At 37.4% G+C, this 22,376-nt stretch overlaps 1 protein-coding gene across 1 annotated transcript in view; it reads left to right on the top strand.

The window, feature by feature from the left end:
- The window catches only part of LOC140152094 (cation channel sperm-associated auxiliary subunit epsilon-like), a 75,816-nt gene that overhangs the window by 6,312 nt on the left and 47,128 nt on the right, over window positions 1-22,376 (top strand). The window contains exons 2-5 of the mRNA XM_072174392.1: window positions 3,521-3,571; window positions 4,334-4,410; window positions 5,491-5,563; window positions 19,300-19,373. Coding sequence (XP_072030493.1) covers window positions 3,521-3,571; window positions 4,334-4,410; window positions 5,491-5,563; window positions 19,300-19,373 — 275 coding nt within the window. The remainder of the gene's footprint in view (window positions 1-3,520; window positions 3,572-4,333; window positions 4,411-5,490; window positions 5,564-19,299; window positions 19,374-22,376) is intronic.

Below are 22,376 nucleotides of genomic sequence, written 5' to 3'. Positions count from 1 at the left end.
AAAAGTTTCAACTAACCCTGATGCCTATTTTTACATTTCAAAGTTCATTACACAAAAGAAGAAATACAATAAAACTTTTATTTAACATTATTCTGGGACTTACTACTAGTGCTTATGATACTCAAAAATAATCCCTGAATCTTCAAACAACATGGAGATAACGCATCTTTTCTGAGGGGTACAAAATTAGTCAGTAAGTCAAAAACAGATATTCCTTTCCCAAGCCAACACTGGTGGGGCATCAGTGCTGTTGCTAATTTGGTGGATGACCCTTACTAATACCTATTACTATAGGTGCCAGTATTTTACCAAATTAATTTTTTGTGTCAGAAAAAAATACAATGTTTCAACTTACCCCGCGTAACAACTAACCCCAATCTCCCCTACTGTTGTAGTTTTGTCGAAATCCGAGATTTTGAATAGATCGCAGGAACCGTTGTTTTATTATTACCATGAAAATATTAGTCAAACGTGTACGCGATGATTCTCTCAGTAGAATTTTGCAAGAATCCATGGATTCTTGCCATATAACTTTGTATGATAAATTGAAATATTCACGAGAATCCATTTAGTTTCGTGCAATTTTGTTGACAAGAATGTTTGCGCGAATTGATTATCGGATTCTCACCGCATTTCTGACCCTGCTCATGCAGTGCTCACATTGGCAACATGTACATTGTCTCATCTGTTTGGGCCAAAATTAAAACAAGATATATCTGACAGTGCATGAAACTAACATTTTGTGAAAAGAAAATACAATTCTATTTCTAATCTAAAGGAAATGTTACAATGGCTTTAAATTAATAATTATACTAATTATATAACCATGTGGCATAGCGGCGGGGTCAATTTAGAAAAACTCTGCATGTATGCACAAATGAGCTTTTTCCTAAAAACAATTTACAGTATTCATCCCATTAACCGCCCATGCCCCTAATAGTGCCCGCCCAATTATGTATCATACAATGTCAAAAATAAATGCCCACTCAAAATAATGTTGTTAAGTGCCCTGGGCAGTTAAACTTAACACTGACCCAGGTTTTTTGCTATCGGAAGTCACAGAAGATCCGGAAAAGTGAAGAAGAAGAAGAATTTTTGACTTGGCACCCCTGGGATTCAACCTTTGACCCCCGCATGCCAACCACACGATCAAGCGGACCGGGAGCTACACAGGTTATTGCTGCCCGGCCAGCAATTCCGTGAGCATTTGACACTTAGGGACAGTGATTGCGTCATCGCAGACCCTGGGATGCATGCATGCGCAGAATTTTCCATCGTGGTATTTATGGGTGTAAGGGTTAACATAGGTTCTAATCTGGAAAAATACATCTTAACTAACCCTAACACTGACCCAGGTTTTTTGCTATCGGAAGTCACAGAAGATCAGAAAAAGTGAAGAAGAAGAAGAATTTTGACTTGGCACCCCGGATTCAACCTTTGACCCCCGCATGCCAACCACACGATCAAGGACCGGAGCTATACGGGTTATTGCTGCCCGGCCAGCAATGCCGTGAGCATTTGACACTTAGGGTGATTGCGTCATCGCAGACCCTGGGATGCATGCATGCGCAGAATTTTCCATCGTGGTATTTATGGGTGTAAGGGTTAACATATAGGCTCTAATCTGGAAAAATACATCTTAACTAACCCTAACACTGACCCAGGTTTTTTGCTATCGGAAGTCACAGAAGATCCGAAAAAGTGAAGAAGAAGAAGAATTTTTGACTTGGCACCCCCGGGATTCGAACCTTTGACCCCCCGCATGCCAACCACACGATCGCGGACCGGGAGCTATACGGGTTATTGCTGCCCGGCCAGCAATTCCGTGAGCATTTGACACTTAGGGTGATTGCGTCATCGCAGACCCTGGGATGCATGCATGCGCAGAATTTTCCATCGTGGTATTTATGGGTGTAAGGGTTAACATATAGGCTCTAATCTGGAAAAATACATCTTAACTAACCCTAACACTGACCCAGGTTTTTTTCTATCGGAAGTCACAGAAGATCCGAAAAGTGAAGAAGAAGAAGAATTTTTGACGGCGCTCGCCCGATCGGCTAATGCACTCAGGGCCCCCCCGCATGCCAACCACACGATCGCGGACCGGGAGCTATACGGGTTATTGCTGCCCGGCCAGCAATTCCGTGAGCATTTGACACTTAGGGTGATTGCGTCATCGCAGACCCTGGGATGCATGCATGCGCAGAATTTTCCATCGTGGTATTTATGGGTGTAAGGGTTAACATAGGCTCTAATCTGGAAAAATACATCTTAACTAACCCTAACACTGACCCCGGTTTTTTGCTATCGGAAGTCACAGAAGATCCGAAAAAGTGAAGAAGAAGAAGAATTTTTGACTTGGCACCCCGGGATTCGAACCTTTGACCCCCCGCATGCCAACCACACGATCGCGGACCGGGAGCTACACAGGTTATTGCTGCCCGGCCAGCAATTCCGTGAGCATTTGACACTTAGGGTGATTGCGTCAGCGCAGACCCTGGGATGCATGCGCAGAATTTTCCATCGTGGTATTCTGTGTTATTTATGGGTGTAAGGGTTAATGGAATGAATACGGTACATGCACAGCTGAAAACCTACATGTAATTTGTGCATGTAAAACCCCTCTAATCAAGCTTTGGCATAGTGTGAGTCAACCTGTTGGGGGGAGGGGCACTGACCATGATGGGGGCTACCAGGCCTGATTGGGGGGCACAAGACAGTTTTTTGCCAATGGGATTTTCTACATTATCAAATCGATGGGGGGGGGTTGTCCTATGACACTACACCACTGCTAATAATAGATGTTGAAACAGCATGCCCTCATTGTTCAGTTCTTTATTGACATGCACCACACATATAGGTATAGTCAACACACATTACATCAATACAAGGATATAACAAAAGTATAAAACATTACTACAGTACATTCAATTTACATAGTGATATGACATTGAGATACATCAAATGTCTACTGTAACTCGGGATTCAAATGCACTTTTAGCAAACTTTAACAAAGCATTTAAATTAAGATTGATCATTTGAGCATGTTTTAAACAGATCAGTTGAGTAGGGTAAAGAACACTGATCAATATGCCTTTTGTTTGGAGCAAATCGGACATACTTTTTCCATAATACATCAATTTTATATTTTCTTTGTATCCTATTGTTTTTGTCAATAATCAATATATAGTTAATGAGCTAAAAGGACGGGAAAGGCTCATTAATATGTAATTTTGCCAATATTTTGCTGAAAATCAATGCATAAATGTTCAGGGTACTTTTATTTTGCATACTTTTGCCCTGAAAGTGTTTCTAATATGTTGATGTTCTAATGTATAGTGAATCCGCCCTCTAATTTGCATAAATGCTAGTAATTAATTAGCAAATACATATAGCTCAACTCATTCCAGATCTGGGAATAAAATACCGCAGGTGTGCTTTTTTTTTTTTTTTTTTTGGTCTAGCTCATCCACTAGTTACAATGCCTATTAATTATAGAATAAATTCTTCCTCTTTGCAGGATTGGCAAAACTTTGAGGCTGATGCAGACCATTTAACTAGTGGGAAAGATGTAAGTATGTTTGACTGACCAGGTTTAGTACAAGGTCTAATTGTTAGGCCTGTTTTTGGTGTTTCAAATCACATATCTCCATCAATTGCTCTCGCTCAGGTTCTTAAACATCAAATCACCTGGCTCCCAGCCCCAGCAATGGCTACATGTACTCATGTGCTGTTTGCTCATAAGGCAATTCATCAAAACAAATCACATTTGCAGGTTTGAGAACCAGAACTAGCTATGTCCAAGTATTGATGTCTTCAGTTTAAACATTTGATTCTTTCTGAAAGACCAAAAAAGATTTTCAAGCCCATTCCCCCAATGTCAAAAAGAAATCTACACTACTGATTTCAACCCATACCAGGGTTTCCGCTAGATCCAAATATTTTGGGCCCAGTAGAACCCCATAATCTGCAACATTTGAAAACTATGGGGTCCCAGACCTTCATTTTTGAGGAGCTCAATTGCACCAGAGCTCCTACAGTTCTCCATATCAGGAGTATGATTTACTGAGCTCCTCACTACTTGAATGTTTTAATACAGATATTGAAAGATTGAGCTCCTTGTTGAGCACCCAAATAAACTCAGGAAAGTGATTAACAGAGCTCCTGCAATTTTCAAATATGAAGGCCTGGGGTCCCAAACAATTTTTGGAGGTGACTTTAGACACAAATTCTGACACAGTTATCACACTTTAGTCTCTATTAATGATGAGGTCCAGGACCAGGTGGACCACATAATTGTCCAAATAATTAATAATTTATTGTAATTTTGCAGTTTCTAGTGGAAATACTTGATCATACCAAAGAAGCTGAATGGAAGGTGTCACATCCTTGCAGCGTACAAAATAAAAGGTAAAAATATATACAAAAATAGAACTACTGAGCATGTTAATTTATTGTTATAGAAAATGTAACAAGAAATTCATACTTTCTAATCCAATGTATCTTTTTCAGCATTTATTTTATTGATTAGAAGACCTTCTGTTACTGCTGATTGCTATTTTGTTTCTGGGGGTGGGGGGGGGGGGCTCGACTTTAGAAGTAATTGGGATGTGCGGACAGCAGTTCGAAACTACAGGTCTTTTGGTGAGAGCCTAGACACCAAAAAAGGGGGGTCTTTTAGTGAGAAGGCCAAAAAAAGGGGGTCTTTCTGTGAGACTGGGAAAAATCAGTGACACTAGGAACAATTTTGGGTCAAAATATAAAAGTTGATACAAAATTGTCGAAAAAGAAAAATAATGGAAAAAGTGGGGTCATTCAGTGAGAGATTATCAGAAATTTCCCCAAAATTTTTGAAAAAAGGAAAGGGGGTCTTGTCAGCGAAACAAGATAGGGGGTCATTGGGTGAAAGGGAGTTGAAAAATGGGGGTTGATGTGGCCACAAATCCCCGTCACCTATTTTTAGTGAGTGCCCCCCCCGGTTTGTTTCTCCTTCAGAAGATCGCCAAATATATATGTGAGTGAGATTATATATTGCTTCTTGTCTCTGTTCATGGTGGTGCCTTGTTGCCTGATTTACACTGCCTCTTTAATCCAGTCACCATGAACAGAGATAAGGGGCAATATAACTTCAGTAGCTAACCCCCTGATTCCATGCTACTAGGGCTTTGCCCCTGGACCCTATATGGGACCTAAATAATCAACTTGCTCATAATGGGTCTGTACGTACCAACAATACATTAGAACATCTGAAGTATCAGTAAATTAAAATAGGCTGCATATTCCGACCTAACACCTGTCCTCCTACCTGGTTATGTTCTCCAGAAACAATCTTGGAGGGAAAAACATAAATTTCACATGAATTAGTTGAGGAGATGACAAGCACCCAGTTCCAATTTTCTTTTGTTCCTAAATGTCATCTTCAAGGAGAGTGAAGTTTAGTCAACTGATCAGATGTTAATCATAATTTGATCCTATTTTTTATACTCACAGTGCTGCGGTGACATCAGTAAATTGTGTAGGAGCTGGTTTTTATCCTATTTCATCTATTACAGAAGATGCTAATGTAAGTTTGTTTATTTAAATTTCTTTCAGAAGTTGTTTGATGATATTATTCATAGCTTGAAGGAGACTCATTTTGATGTATTTTCATGTTGCTTTTAAACACAGTAGAACTCATGGGCTTCAGTGCCCAGTAAACACAAAACGTTTTACAGACAAATTGTGCCCATCCACCACAAACTGGTCGTAAAGTCTGCATTTTCCATTTTGAGATACAATCAAAACAGTATATGGATTTCTATGTAAAGTATAGTAGGAATTTGACCTTTGTTGAACCATAACTTCACTTCCAGAAGCCCCCATGTCACAAGGGAAAAAACGGTAAATCGCACATTATTTCACATTATTTGCACATTATTTGCAGAATCTCTCCTCTTTTTTCAGATTATAAACTTACTTAACAGAAATTGTGGGAAATTTTGGCGAACTTAGCGTTTTTGAGCGATTTTGCTCGCTTTTACCGCTTTTTCCCTTGTGTCATGGGGCCTGTATCACCCGCCATACACCAATTTTTTTAAAGGGGAAAAAATGCATTGTGGGGGGGGGGTGTTTGGTGGGGGGGGGTCAAAAAAAATAAAATGTTTGAAATTGCCAATACTTTCAACCCCTGCAATTTTAAGGCAGTCAATATATAGGATATTGCACAATTTGAATTCCAAAATGTGGCTTTACCACAGGGTTCAATGGGAGAATTCAAACTTTAAATGGCTTTTTCCGAATTTCAAGTGCTTTTTTCCTCTGGCGTCAAAAAATTAGAATTGATTCCGGATCAAAGTTTCAAGAACGAGAACGCGCATATTACTTAGGGCTTTCGAAAGAAGCGGAAATTTAAATCAAATTTGCTCCACAGGTTCCAAAGTACACAATGTGCTTACACTCAGTGATTTACCAGCCTACCTTGTATGTCCGATGTGTGAAATCAATGCAGCCAATGCTTAATGGGCTGTTCCAGTTAAAATCCTTACACCCTCTAGATGGAGGTCATGACGTCAATCTTGCACACAGGAGTGTAGATATCAAATGCGGTCACCCATTCAGGCAACTCCATTTGATATTCACACTCCCTGTGTGGAAGATGTCTTGCCGGGTGGGGAGTATGGAATTCAAGTGGAATAGCCCAACATTTCTTCTTTTGTAGGATTTGAAGGATTTCAATATTTAAGTCTGTTCCAGATCATGATTTTACATTTGAAATCACTCGCCTTTAAAAAAAAAAAAAAAATCTGCAGGGGGGTAGGTGGGGGGGGCTGAAAATTTGAAACGGTCAAAATCACTCATATTTTTAACCACTGGAATCTCAAGGCAGCCAATGTGTAGCATATAGCTCAATTTGGACTCCAACTTGTATATTTTGCATAGGGTTCCATGTAAAATTAAAACTTCAAATGCATTTTTCTGGAATTCCAAGTGCTTTTTTCTCTGGCGTCAAAAAATTAGAATTGGTTCGGGATCAAAGTTTCGCAACGAGAACACGCATATTAATTAGGGCTTTCGAGATAAAAAAAAAAAAAAAAAAAAAAACGCAAAAAATTGAAATCGATATTTTGCTGCTGTGTACTGTACATACTCAATGTGTAGCTGATACAGTGAAATTTGACTGCCACACTCTTGCAGCCAATGGGCTATTCCATTTGACATGCATACACCCCTAGATGGAGGTCATGACCTCAATCACGCACACAGGGTGTAGATATCAAATGGAATCGCCTATTCAGGTAACTTCATTTGAAATTCACACTCCCTGTGTGGAAGATTAAGGGCATGTCTTCCATAGGGGTGTATGGATTTTAACTGGAATAGCCCAATGGTTTAATCACCTGTTTGAGTTCTGCATGTAAAATCATCTGCAAGTAAGAAGCCCCCATGTCACAAGGGAAAAAACGGTAAATCGCACATTATTTCACATTATTTGCGCATTATTTGCAGAATCTCTCCTCTTTTTTCCCATTATAAGCTTACTTAACAGAAATTGTGGGAAATTTTGGCTAACTTAGCGTTTTGAGCGATTTTGCTCGCTTTTACCGCTTTTTCCCTTGTGTCATGGGGCCTGTATCACCCGCCATACACCAATTTTTTTAAAAGGGAAAAAATGCATTGTGGGGGGTGTTTGGTGGGGGGGGTCAAAAAAATAAAATGTTTGAAATTGCCAATACTTTCAACCCCTGCAATTTTAAGGCAGTCAATATATAGGATATTGCACAATTTGAATTCCAAAATGTGGCTTTACCACAGGGTTCAATGGGAGAATTCAAACTTTAAATGGCTTTTTCCGAATTTCAAGTGCTTTTTTCTCTGGCGTCAAAAATTAGAATTGATTCCGGATCAAAGTTTCATAACGAGAACGCATATTACTTAGGGCTTTTCGAAAGAAGCGGAAATTTAAATCAAATTTGCTCCACAGGTTCCAAAGTACACAATGTGCTTACACTCAGTGATTTACCAGCCTACCTTGTATGTCCGATGTGTGAAATCAATGCAGCCAATGCTTAATGGGCTGTTCCAGTTAAAATCCTTACACCCTCTAGATGGAGGTCATGACGTCAATCTTGCACACAGGAGTGTAGATATCAAATGCGGTCACCCATTCAGGCAACTCCATTTGATATTCACACTCCCTGTGTGGAAGATGTCTTGCCGGGTGGGGAGTATGGAATTCAAGTGGAATAGCCCAACATTTCTTCTTTTGTAGGATTTGAAGGATTTCAATATTTAAGTCTGTTCCAGATCATGATTTTACATTTGAAATCACTCGCCTTTAAAAAAAAAAAAAAAAAAATCTGCAGGGGGGTGGGTAGGTGGGGGGGCTGAAAATTTGAAACGTTCAAAATCACTCATATTTTTAACCACTGGAATCTCAAGGCAGCCAATGTGTAGCATATAGCTCAATTTGGACTCCAACTTGTATATTTTGCATAGGGTTCCATGTAAAATTAAAACTTCAAATGCATTTTTCTGGAATTTCAAGTGCTTTTTTCCTCTGTCGTCAAAAAATTAGAATTGGTTCCGGATCAAAGTTTCAAGCGAGAACGCGCATATTACTTAGGGCTTTCGAGATAAAAAAAAAAAAAAAGCCGCAAAAAATTGAAATCGATATTTTGCTGCTGTGTACTGTACATACTCAATGTGTAGCTGATACAGTGAAATTTGACTGCCACACTCTTGCAGCCAATGGGCTATTCCATTTGACATGCATACACCCCCCCTAGATGGAGGTCATGACCTCAATCGCGCACACAGGGGTGTAGATATCAAATGGAATCGCCTATTCAGGTAACTTCATTTGAAATTCACACTCCCTGTGTGGAAGATTAAGGGCATGTCTTCCATAGGGGTGTATGGATTTTAACTGAATAGCCAATGGTTTAATCACCTGTTTGAGTTCTGCATGTAAAATCATCTGCAAGTAAGAAGCCCCCATGTCACAAGGGAAAAAAGCGTAAATCGCACATTATTTCACATTATTTGCACATTATTTGCAGAATCTCTCCTCTTTTTCAGATTATAAACTTACTTAACAGAAATTGTGGGAAATTTTGGCGAACTTAGCGTTTTTGAGCGATTTTGCTCGCTTTTACCGCTTTTTCCCTTGTGTCATGGGGCCTGTATCACCCGCCATACACCAATTTTTTAAAGGGAAAAAATGCATTGTGGGGGGTGTTTGGTGGGGGGTCAAAAAAATAAAATGTTTGAAATTGCCAATACTTTCAACCCCTGCAATTTTAAGGCAGTCAATATATAGGATATTGCACAATTTGAATTCCAAATGTGGCTTTACCACAGGGTTCAATGGGAGAATTCAAACTTTAAATGGCTTTTTCCGAATTTCAAGTGCTTTTTTCCTCTGGCGTCAAAAATTAGAATTGATTCGGATCAAAGTTTCATAACGAGAACGCGCATATTACTTAGGGCTTTCGAAAGAGGCGGGAAATTTAAATCAAATTTGCTCCACAGGTTCCAAAGTACACAATGTGCTTACACTCAGTGATTTACCAGCCTACCTTGTATGTCCGATGTGTGAAATCAATGCAGCCAATGCTTAATGGGCTGTTCCAGTTAAAATCCTTACACCCTCTAGATGGAGGTCATGACGTCAATCTTGCACACAGGAGTGTAGATATCAAATGCGGTCACCCATTCAGGCAACTCCATTTGATATTCACACTCCTGTGTGGAAGATGTCTTGCCGGTGGGGAGTATGGAATTCAAGTGGAATAGCCCAACATTTCTTCTTTTGTAGGATTTGAAGGATTTCAATATTTAAGTCTGTTCCAGATCATGATTTTACATTTGAAATCACTCGCCTTTAAAAAAAAAAAAAAATCTGCAGGGGGTAGGTGGGGGGCTGAAAATTTGAAACGCTCAAAATCACTCATATTTTAACCACTGGAATCTCAAGGCAGCCAATGTGTAGCATATAGCTCAATTTGGACTCCAACTTGTATATTTTGCATAGGGTTCCATGTAAAATTAAAACTTCAAATGCATTTTTCTGAATTCCAAGTGCTTTTTTCCTCTGGCCTCAAAAAATTAGAATTGGTTCCGGATCAAAGTTTCGCAACGAGAACGCGCATATTACTTAGGGCTTTCGAAAGAAGCGGGAAATTTAAATCAAATTTGCTCCACAGGTTCCAAAGTACACAATGTGCTTACACTCAGTGATTTACCAGCCTACCTTGTATGTCCGATGTGTGAAATCAATGCAGCCAATGCTTAATGGGCTGTTCCAGTTAAAATCCTTACACCCTCTAGATGGAGGTCATGACGTCAATCTTGCACACAGGAGTGTAGATATCAAATGCGGTCACCCATTCAGGCAACTCCATTTGATATTCACACTCCCTGTGTGGAAGATGTCTTGCCGGGTGGGGAGTATGGAATTCAAGTGGAATAGCCCAACATTTCTTCTTTGTAGGATTTGAAGGATTTCAATATTTAAGTCTGTTCCAGATCATGATTTTACATTTGAAATCACTCGCCTTTTAAAAAAAAAAAAAATCTGCAGGGGGGTGGGTAGGTGGGGGGGGCTGAAAATTTGAAACGCTTCAAAATCACTCATATTTTTAACCACTGGAATCTCAAGGCAGCCAATGTGTAGCATATAGCTCAATTTGGACTCCAACTTGTATATTTTGCATAGGGTTCCATGTAAAATTAAAACTTCAAATGCATTTTTCTGAATTCCAAGTGCTTTTTTCCTCTGGCGTCAAAAAATTAGAATTGGTTCCGGATCAAAGTTTCAAGAACGAGAACGCGATATTACTTAGGGCTTTCGAGATAAAAAAAAAAAAAAAAAAAAAAAATTGAAATCGATATTTTGCTGCTGTGTACTGTACATACTCAATGTGTAGCTGATACAGTGAAATTTGACTGCCCCACTCTTGCAGCCAATGGGCTATTCCATTTGACATGCATACACCCCTAGATGGAGGTCATGACCTCAATCGCAGCACACAGGGGTGTAGATATCAAATGGAATCGCCTATTCAGGTAACTTCATTTGAAATTCACACTCCCTGTGTGGAAGATTAAGGCATGTCTTCCATAGGGGTGTATGGATTTTAACTGGAATAGCCCAATGGTTTAATCACCTGTTTGAGTTCTGCATGTAAAATCATCTGCAAGTAAGAAGCCCCCATGTCACAAGGGAAAAAACGTAAATCGCACATTATTTCACATTATTTGCACATTATTTGCAGAATCTCTCCTCTTTTTCAGATTATAAACTTACTTAACAGAAATTGTGGGAAATTTTGGCGAACTTAGCGTTTTTGAGCGATTTTGCTCGTTTTACCGCTTTTTCCCTTGTGTCATGGGGCCTTCCAGATGTCCGATGAAGCTGGTTGAGGTGTCATTTTGAAGCTGAAAATGCATTCTTTCAAAATCTGCAATAAACAGAAAATGATCTAGAGCCGACTTTACTACCACTTTGTGGTGGATGGTCACAATTTGTCACAAACTACTCACAGAAGTATCCTGCGCCTTCTTTGAGTCACTTCCGGTTCTGCCGGACCTCGTACCCATGATCTTGGGATTAAAAGGCAAGCTCGCTAGTGTATAGACCAAAAGAGGACTTCCCCTGTATGGTCAATGACACTAACATACTTATACCTCTGTGATAATATAAAGGATATAAAACGTTTTATTAACATTCCAAAAACATTTTTGAAAACTTGGGGCAAAACATTCAAACATAATATTATTAAAGAGTTGACCAATTATTTTGCAAAAATGTTTGCAAAATATATTTTACAATAACACTTTGACCACTTTTTAAAATACGGTATTGTTGTAGTATTTTTTCATATAAAGCATTTTTATGACTTTGGTATAACGAGAGAAGATGTAAGAATTTCTCACATCTTCTCTGGTATAACCCAACATCTAAATGTTATTAAAACATTCTGAATAAAATCAAAATGTTGTGTTTATAACATTTTTATAACATTTTAAAAATATTTTTGCATTTGATGGATGACTACTTTATTTATATTGTGGTCCCTTGGGTAAAGCTTGGCTCAGTCAGGGTCCCCTTATTTTGCTTTTTTTTTGTTACAAGTCCAGGCATACAAAATCTTCAATATAGCAAAATGTCACTCAATTTGTCTTTCTTAAACTCAAAAAGAGGAGAAAGCTCACTGACAGGAAATGTATTTGCCAATTGTCCTATGGACGCAATAAGTAGACCAAACACAACTATTGCCGGAGCTGGATCTTTACCATCCGAATCTTTTATTTCCTTTCATTTACACAGTTGATCAAGTGTCAACTGTGTTCTTCATACTTAATTTAATATCGCATATCACTTCAGACAGCTATATCATCTGATATTTTAAATAGATATAAATTCAAATTCATTAGCGCCTCAGACAGCTATATCATGTGGCTTATTCTTTAAAAGCAATATATATCAATCATTGAAATCATATATGTATCAGACAGCAATATCATCTGATACCCTTTTTACGCAATCAGACAGCTATATCATCTGATATTTTAAATAGATATAAATTCAAATTCATTAGCGCCTCAGACAGCTATATCATCTGGCTTATTCTTTAAAAGCAATAAATATCAATCATTGAAATCATATATGTATCAGACAGCAATATCATCTGATACCCTTTTTACGCAATCAGACAGCTATATCATCTGATATTTTAAATAGATATAAATTCAAATTCATTAGCGCCTCAGACAGCTATATCATCTGGCTTATTCTTTAAAAGCAATAAATATCAATCATTGAAATCATATATGTATCAGACAGCAATATCATCTGATACCCTTTTTACGCAATCAGACAGCTATATCATCTGATGCCATTTATGGTCCTGAAGTGAGACGACCCACTTCAAATCCCAAACAGCATATTTGGCTTGGACCTAATCATTACTCATTTCGAATTAGGACAACCCCATTCAATTTCCAAACATCCTAATTTGGAATTGACATTAAATATTAAGTATGTGAAAACATTCCCAATGACTTGCTCAAATGCAGCAATGTATCTCCATTTTGATTCATATATTGGACAAAATGGTAAAAAGCAAAAGAAACAATGCCATTTAATATCATATTTTTTATAACGGGGGTGGTGGGTGGGTTTTAAAATTTTCCTGACCTCTTCGGATGGTATCGAAACAGCTTATGAATTTTCCGGCAACAATTTCTGTGAAAACAGCCACGCCCCAGAACCGCTGCCTATGATTGGCTACTGGCACGCCGACTTCGACACAGGGCATGAATGCACAACAGGTGTCGGACTGATGTCACAACACGCATGGCACCACCTTTTATTGATCTAAAGGACAATGAAACCCTTTTCAACAAAACCCAGGGCTTATTACGCCAATGACAATTTTGGTTTTGATTGAAGTTGCTCAATCAAAACCCGATTGTCCTATGGACGCAATAAGTAGACCAAACACAACTATTGCCGGAGCTGGATCTTTACCATCCGAATCTTTTATTTCCTTTCATTTACACAGTTGATCAAGTGTCAACTGTGTTCTTCATACTTAATTTAATATCGCATATCACTTCAGACAGCTATATCATCTGATATTTTAAATAGATATAAATTCAAATTCATTAGCGCCTCAGACAGCTATATCATGTGGCTTATTCTTTAAAAGCAATATATATCAATCATTGAAATCATATATGTATCAGACAGCAGTATCATCTGATACCCTTTTTACGCAATCAGACAGCTATATCATCTGATATTTTAAATAGATATAAATTCAAATTCATTAGCGCCTCAGACAGCTATATCATCTGGCTTATTCTTTAAAAGCAATAAATATCAATCATTGAAATCATATATGTATCAGACAGCAATATCATCTGATACCCTTTTTACGCAATCAGACAGCTATATCATCTGATGCCATTTATGGTCCTGAAGTGAGACGACCCACTTCAAATCCCAAACAGCATATTTGGCTTGGACCTAATCATTACTCATTTCCGAATTAGGACAACCCCATTCAATTTCCAAACATCCTAATTTGGAATTGACATTAAATATTAAGTATGTGAAAACATTCCCAATGACTTGCTCAAATGCAGCAATGTATCTCCATTTTGATTCATATACAGTAAGCAAAAGAATTAAGGTAGCAGTTGTGTTCACCCCTGTATATTCTACATAAAGACAAATGTGTCGAAAGTAAAACAAGCAGCCGATGCCTGTACTCTTTAGCTCTGATTTAAGACCTTATTTGTTGAAATTGGCTGAGAATTAAAGAAACGGTAGTCCAAAACCGGTTGAAGATACGAAATAAAAAGTTGCACTTTTGTGTTCTAATCAATGAAAGCACGATGCTAGTTTTTCGTGCTAATCAATGAAGGCACAGCGCTAGTTATCTTGTTCGCGAACGCTTTGTGTACAAATCAATAGGGCATGCATCGTGGCAAACTGCAGCTTTTAAATTTGCATCTTCCTTGGGTTTTTGGATCGTGGTGTCTTTATTTCTTGGACAATGTCAACGAACGAGGTCTTAAATTTGAGCTGAAAGATGCAGCTATTGGCTGTTGGTTCCAATTATGACATGTATGCCTTTGTTTAGGATATACAGGGGTGAACGTAACTGGTACCTTAATTTTTTGGCTTACTGTATTGGACAAAATGGTAAAAAGCAAAAGAAACAATGCCAACCAAGGACCTAATCTAGGGACTTGCCTAACCCCCCTATTATTTTATCTAACAATATGAAGTATTGTGTTAAATGGCACTCCACTTTGCTGTCCATAGCAATATTTGACATGCATTTTGCACCCCTTTACCTGGACATTTTGAGCCTTTATTAAGGTGAAGAATTATGCTTTTTATGTGTCCTATTACCTTACATATATACACCATTTTTCACATATTTGTGTTCATTATAACCTGTAGAATAGGCTAGCAAATATCTGGGCCATTTACATGATTACCCTCTTCATTATTAAAGTGGTGCAGTAGTACTCAATTGTGGCCTTTAAATCACTTCATGCATTTCTGCTATCAATATTTAATTATTCAATGTTCATTGTTCAATCACTATTTTCTTCTTATAATTGCCACCTATGACAGAGTTTTAGGTGTTGATTATACATGTACCAATGCATCAATTGACATTGCTGCTTTTTGAAGTGTGGCGACTTCTCAAGAGTGATATCTTCTATACTGCAATAAGTTTTATTTCGGTTATCGCTTTATTGTTTGATAAATTGTCAAATGCCAATATCGTTATATCGACTGTATCTTTTTATTTTTCCTATGCAATTGCTTTAGTCGCCTACAATGTATAATATCCATTGTTTGTAACATCACTTTACATCAGCACTGTAACAATTCATGTGTTTCTCTTCTTGGATCTTACATAGCCCTGGCCATTGTTGTCAGTCGTTCTCGTCATCCATTGTAATTCGCTGTCGTAGAGCACATAGTAACCATTGTTGTAATTTAGGTTCATACGTCTGTTCCCAATTTTGATATGCCATAGGCTTTGTGTTGTGCTCATTTTGATCAATGGTTCGTAACAAAGATACTGATACTTCCAACTTATCATAGCCATGAGTTGACTCAGATACTAGGTGTTGAATCTGATAGCTTCCGATAACAAAATGTTCAATGTATCACCTTCCCTGCATTCTTATACAGTCTTGCACCAGTTTCAAGCCACTATTAATTACAAGTTCCCGCACATGACAAGCCTCCATTTCTAATCACCAGCATTAATTGTCCGTAGTCTGAAATAAATTAGAAAAAACAAAGACAGAAAGGGAACCAACTCGCCATACATGCACATGTAAACATTATATATCATTATTGAATTACATTTGTACATTGTATTATTGATTGGTGATTTAGCAAAATGAAATATGAATGACATGAATGAATGACATGAATGAATGAATGAAAACAAAGTTATTTTATTCCTATTAGGAAACAATGTAGGAGGTCCTGTTGTTACTAAAAAGTATTATTATTAAAAGGAGAAAAAGTGTTTTGTCACTGCTGTCTTTTCCCAACCCATTACGAATTCTCATTGCATTTTTCCTTCCATTTTTACATGTTTGGTTGCTTCATTACTTCCTGCTTCCAATTAAACTTGCAACCTAAATTTACCTTATGAATTATTAACTTGCGATAGGCCCTATACCCCAAACTCATGAGTTCCCAAAGTTTCTTAATTTGCCATCCCAATGATCTCAATTGACCTTCATTATTGCACCCTTTCACCACCTTTCATGGCCTCCAACACTTTTTTGACATTCATTGATATTATAGAAATATTTATTTGATCATCAGGTGACCCCCCATCTAGCCTTGCAATAGTCATAGAATATGCTAGCTATCTTATAGGTTCACATTACACGCCCATTTAAAACACCCGCGACATTAAAAAGAGTGCAAACCGCCTTACTCCCACCCCTGGGCAAAGATTTGTTGAAAGGCTAGTCTGACCCCATTCTGACCTTGGCACGTTTTAATTACCCTTATTGTTTCCCATCTTTAACAATTTCCATGACCCTCCAACCACATTTTCTTATTTACCTGTGGCTACCTTGAAACAACATTATTAATTTATCAATTAAATAACTCTCATGATCTTTATCTGTATATTTATTTGACCTTGGATTCGCCTTGAAGACAAGAAACTGCATGCTTCTTAAAATGTCATTTAACTTTAGCTATATATTTGCCTTTCGATGGCCTTTGATAACCTATATTTTTATTAATTTTTTCTTTTATTTAACCAAGTTTTTTGCAATTCCATTGATCTTGCCTTATATATTTTGACCATAAGAAATTGTATCTATCCATTGTGTTCTATATTGCCATATTTCCTGAAAATCCTTCACCTGACATGTGATGACTTTTTCCATAAATTTTTTGACTTACAGTTCTGAAATCCAAAAATCTTAGCCTATTTAACCTCTGATGATGTTGATAGACCACCAGGTTTTTTTTTTTTTTTTCAATCATTATTTATTTATGGCTAATATTATTTTTCTATTTTTTTTATTCATCTATATATTTTTTTTTTTTCATTATTATTATTTTTATTATTATTTTTTTTTTTTTCTTATAAACCCCACGATCTATATTCAAGTATTTATTTTTAATGACCTTGAACAGCCAATCAGACCAAGGTATTCAATACTACGTTACACACATTTACGTAAGCCCGCCTTACTGTAAGAGTCCTGCCATGTGTTGGAGGACAAACATCAAACTGCTTGCATGAACGCGATCTAGCTGTGTTTTTAATGCAATGTCTAAAGTAAATTGTTTTGTGATAATTTAACTCGCTGAAAATCGTGAAATTTTTTATAAATTTTCCTTATTTGTTAGAAAAACAATGTATCAAATATAACAAGTAACGAAAACCCCCACTACGGATGAAATAACAATTTTTGTTTTACAATTTGGGAATGAACACACGAAAATCTAGAAACGCAACCCGGAAGTTTTGTGACAACAACAAACTCATCTCAACGCGTGTCGTCAAAACCAACGTCAATATTTTGGTCGTTATTTGCCCCTAATTTGGTGAATTATGTAACTACTATAGCTCGATAGTCAAATGTATTGATTAAATTTTATTACGGTACATTAAACCTAAGCAACCTCAAATTATAATCGTGACAGAGATTCTATGCCTGTTTCCGCCTGCCTGTTTCATTCATAAAATAAGCGATCACGTGATCTCAACCTGGATTTTAGTAAATATTGATTCAGTGACTGGATTTAATAAACAATTATTCGCCGCGGCTAAGTATGAAGTCAGTTTTTACCCGGGGCTTTTGATTAATGTATACAGACCCACTTAACAGCTTAAATTAATTATATCAACACATCAAATTCCCATCAAATTCCGCCTCTTCTTCATAATCATGACTACTATAATTTTCTCACCCTTGTTTTCCAAGTATCAGCCCGTCAGTGATTGAAGTTGTCCAATCTCGCCCTCGTCTTAAATACAAGATGGCGCCTTCTCCCGGGGCCGGGCCCGGGGCCTTCTCTTCTCACTTCTCCGCTGACGATACGCCAAATTCACGATGACAAATACTAGATTGTCAACTTGTTAATACCCGAAGTCACGGCACTGTTTAGTCAATCACCATGAATAAATGTCGATTTTACAACATCACTTTTTTACGTCCATAGCGAATGTGAAGAACATTGATTTTCGTACATCTTTCACGACCCATTGTTATTGTAGTTTTTGTACACGATGGATACCGTCGGAAGTTCAAGTTCTATTGCGGTTCGCAATATTTTACGAGTTATATCCTTCTTGATTTTGCGAAATTAATACACGATATCCCAATCATTATTTCCAGTTTCTGTCTCCAACACACTTGGTGACGTGCCGTAAGCTTCCTTCAATGTTAAGTTTATCTTTTTACATCAAAAGATTTTAAAATTTTCCTGACCTCTTCGGATGGTATCGAAACAGCTTATGAATTTTCCCGGCAACAATTTCTGTGAAAACAGCCACGCCTCCAGAACCACTGCCTATGATTGGCTACTGGCACGCGACTCGACACAGGGCATGAATGCACAACAGGTGTCGGACTGATGTCACAACACGCATGGCACCACCTTTTATTGATCTACAGGACAATGAAACCCTTTTCAACAAAACCCAGGGCTTATTACGCCAATGACAATTTTGGTTTTGATTGAAGTTGCTCAATCAAAACCCGATTATCAGTATTGATTTACTGCAATTAATCTTCACACAAGACTAGATTGTTCTATCAGCAAGCAAGTAAAATAATAAAAAAATAAAAAATGTGTTCAACTTAACTTAGCACAATGTCAATGACACTACTGATTCCCTGAATAGCTCAAAAACAAGCAAACTAATTTCAATTTGAGAAAAGATATTCATTATCGTTATATTTGTTTGCTTGCAATCCATACACACCCATGGAAGATATTACCTAATCTCCCACACACGGAATGCAAATTTTAAATGGAGCCACCCATTCAGGTAACCCCATTTGAAATTCATACTCCCTGTGTCAGAGATTAAGTTTATGTCTTTCATAGGGGGTATATGGATTTCATCTGGAATAGCCCATTATTTGAAGTGCAGTTGATGAAAAACACCTACACCACTTCCTTTTGAATTGTTTAAATGTACACCACTTAAACTTGCTTCAAAACAAGTGGGTGAAAGTAATTTACATTATTATGGTTGCTAATTTTATTTTTATTTTTTCAATTTCATTTGACAGGAAACTCAATTTATTCAAGTTCGTGAAAGTCCACTGTGCTATAATTGGTATATTATTGCTACATTAAATCAGAGGTAAGAACTTTAGGTGATGTTGGCTGGTTTAGCTGGAAAAAAAGTGTCATAATTTCTTTGAACACTGATTGATTTTATTTTATTTTCATCAACAACTTCATTTTGATTTGATTTGTTCTGGTTTTTGACAACCCTGGATAACCCAAGAAAGCCTCTATTGAAGCTAATTTCCATTGAGGTCCATTTGAACACTGGGACAGGTTGGGAAAATTCAGAGGTTAACACCCTACTCTTTTCAAAACTGGCTGTGAGATACATGTACAGGTATGGCTCTCTGCACACAGGATCAATGGCTTAACATCCCCTCCGAAGGATGGGGAGAGTGGAAGTGTGAATTTAATCTACAGAGGTTGCCAATTAATTCCAAAAATTGAGGATGTCGCTGTGGAGCAATTGCAAGCACAAAGGTTTATAAGACTAGGTGCCATTTTTCTAAAAACAAATTGTGTCATTCTCCCCCCCCCCCACATAAATGTTGATCAGTCCTAATTGTAATCCAAACTTTATTTTATGTTTTCATACCATTTCTAGGGAGTGCCTTTGAATTTCATTTTGCTTATAATTCCTGTTTTTTGTATTATGGTTGTTCTCTAATGTAGTTTATTTATGATCTCTTGTGCATGTAATTTCCAGAAATTTGCACACCTAAACTTTACTAAAAATATTTCACACAAAGTTGCCTAAATTTTGCTAACAGTTTCAGAAAGTTTTAGGCCTATAAAATACACAAAGAAGTTGTGGGTGCCTTTTATTTCGCGGATGTTATTACAACATCAAGGGACATAGATACGAAAACAATGCCATCTTTAACCTTCTCGGCAGTAGTGTTGATGGGGGAAAATATGGGTAGTAACAAAAACACAATGGAAAGAACTTGTACTTTTTATTTTTCATTTTATTCCATTAATTTTGAGTCTGAATATAACTTATTTGAAAAAGGCCAAGAGCAATTACTTGATTTAAAAAAATCATTATGGTTGCTTGTGCAACGGTGGCCTAGCGGAACGCGGTGGTCTAGCGGAACGGGCACTGACTCATAATCGGAAGGTTGCGGGTTCGAGCCCCGGTGACGCCATCGTGTTGTGCCCTTGAGTAAGGCACTTTATTTCGATTACTCCTCTCCACCCAGGTGTTTAAATGGGTACCGACATTCTTAAATGCTGGGAAGGTAACAGACTTGCTGTAGAGGAGGTGTAGCGATCCCCCTATAGCAACATTACATGGAGGAGTCTGGCCCAATCGCCTATGAAAGAGAGGTGGGCACTCCGATCACTGTTTATACAGGATCGTCTCCTTTACCTTTATTTTGTATGGTTGCTTGTGCAAAAAGACTTACAGTACATGTGTGTTGACCTTTGCACTTCAAATTATTTTGACCATTTTATAAAAGAAATATGATATTATTCACTGTGAATAACCTTACCCCAGTTCATTCTTTTTAAAGGGATGGGATTTTTATTGAAGCTGGCTCGTTTTACAATTCCTGGAATGTGAGGCGGAGTGCATTCCATGTGCAGGCTGTAGATGGGATGAGGACTGTTTATGACTACCGAGCAAACACACAAATTATTTTTTTTTAAATGTGAGATTCTGAGGGATAAACTTCCTAGTACAAAAAGACTTGAAAGTGATCATTGTTCTCTAATAAACTTATCTGTGTAAAATAAATATTTTCCTAAAGCATTCCAAAGTCTTACATTTTTTGAAAAATCTAAAAAAAAAAATCTTGACCAATCCAATAAATTGAAGCAGGAGGGGAGTCAGGAGACAAGAACAAAAAGATTTATTTCATATGGCCTAATAGTTGTAACAAGTGAAAATCTTATTGTAAACAATACATACAGAGAAACTAAGCCGGTAATATTATTTAAACGAAGAAGTGGAGCAAAGAGAGCATCGCTCTCATAATCCAGAGGTCACCGGTTCGAATCCCGCTTATTCAGCCAAATTTTCTTTGCTTCCCTTCTTCATTCAACTTCAAGTAAAAACCTTGCTGCAACTATCTATTCACTAATCCTATGTTATCATGAATAGTTTAAAATTTGCACCCTCTCGTGCAAAGGGCAAATTTCTTTTTCAGTCTCCAGACTAAAAATAATTATCATTCAATTAGAGTGAAACCACTGATATTACCGTACTTTGTTCATATGGTCTCTTACTTGACATAGGCATTTGACACCAGTTGACTTTTATTTGGCATCAGTTGACTTTTATTTGACATCAGTTGCTCATCACTATTTGTTTTTACTTTGTTATTGAGATTTAATATATAGGCATTTTCAGTACTTCCCACGAAAGTGTAAGAATATATCTGTTGGAAGGCCATTCAACTTATGATGTGTTATTATAAAAGTGTATGTGATATTATACACACAGGGAAAATTCAGCTATGCTTGGTTTAAGTTATAGTTTCTAAAGCTTTCAAATTTCTCTCCACAACCCCAATAACTATATATTTTTGGTGGGCTGCCGGCACACCCTATAGAAGTGTGCGTTACTTACTTACTAACTTACTGACTAACTTTTTGATCTTAAATGGGAATATCTTGAAATGCCATGAAGGGTATAACCCCTTCCCCCCCCCCCCCAGTGATGTCATATGAAGGAGAAAAAAGTAAGAAATACAATAATAAAACACAGGGGTTCTACTCCTAATACTTTTAAAGTTGTGTCCATTTTACTACCCCCTCCCATGGCAAAAGATATAAGTGACTTGTATGGGGGAAGTTAAGTTCTTCTGGTCTATATATGCTTTGTATTGAGATGTTTTTGACATTTGTACACCATTTTAAGTATTTTCTTACAACACGTAAATTTAGAATATAATTGATGTTCTTGATATAACATTTTAATTTGAGGGTATTTGAAGAAAATCAGAAGTAACACAGCATAGACATGTCCTTTCATATTATATGACTGAATCTGTAGTGGTTCTGTCCTTGCTTTGCACCATTGAAGTAACAGGACTGACCCCAACCTATTCGCTTTCCAGTCCATACTCCC

The sequence above is a fragment of the Amphiura filiformis genome, chromosome 5, assembly GCF_039555335.1.
Source record: "Amphiura filiformis chromosome 5, Afil_fr2py, whole genome shotgun sequence".
NCBI classification, from domain to species: Eukaryota; Metazoa; Echinodermata; class Ophiuroidea; order Amphilepidida; family Amphiuridae; genus Amphiura; species Amphiura filiformis.
Note: the sequence above shows the minus strand (reverse complement) of the source record. Positions and strands in the feature narration are given on the sequence as shown.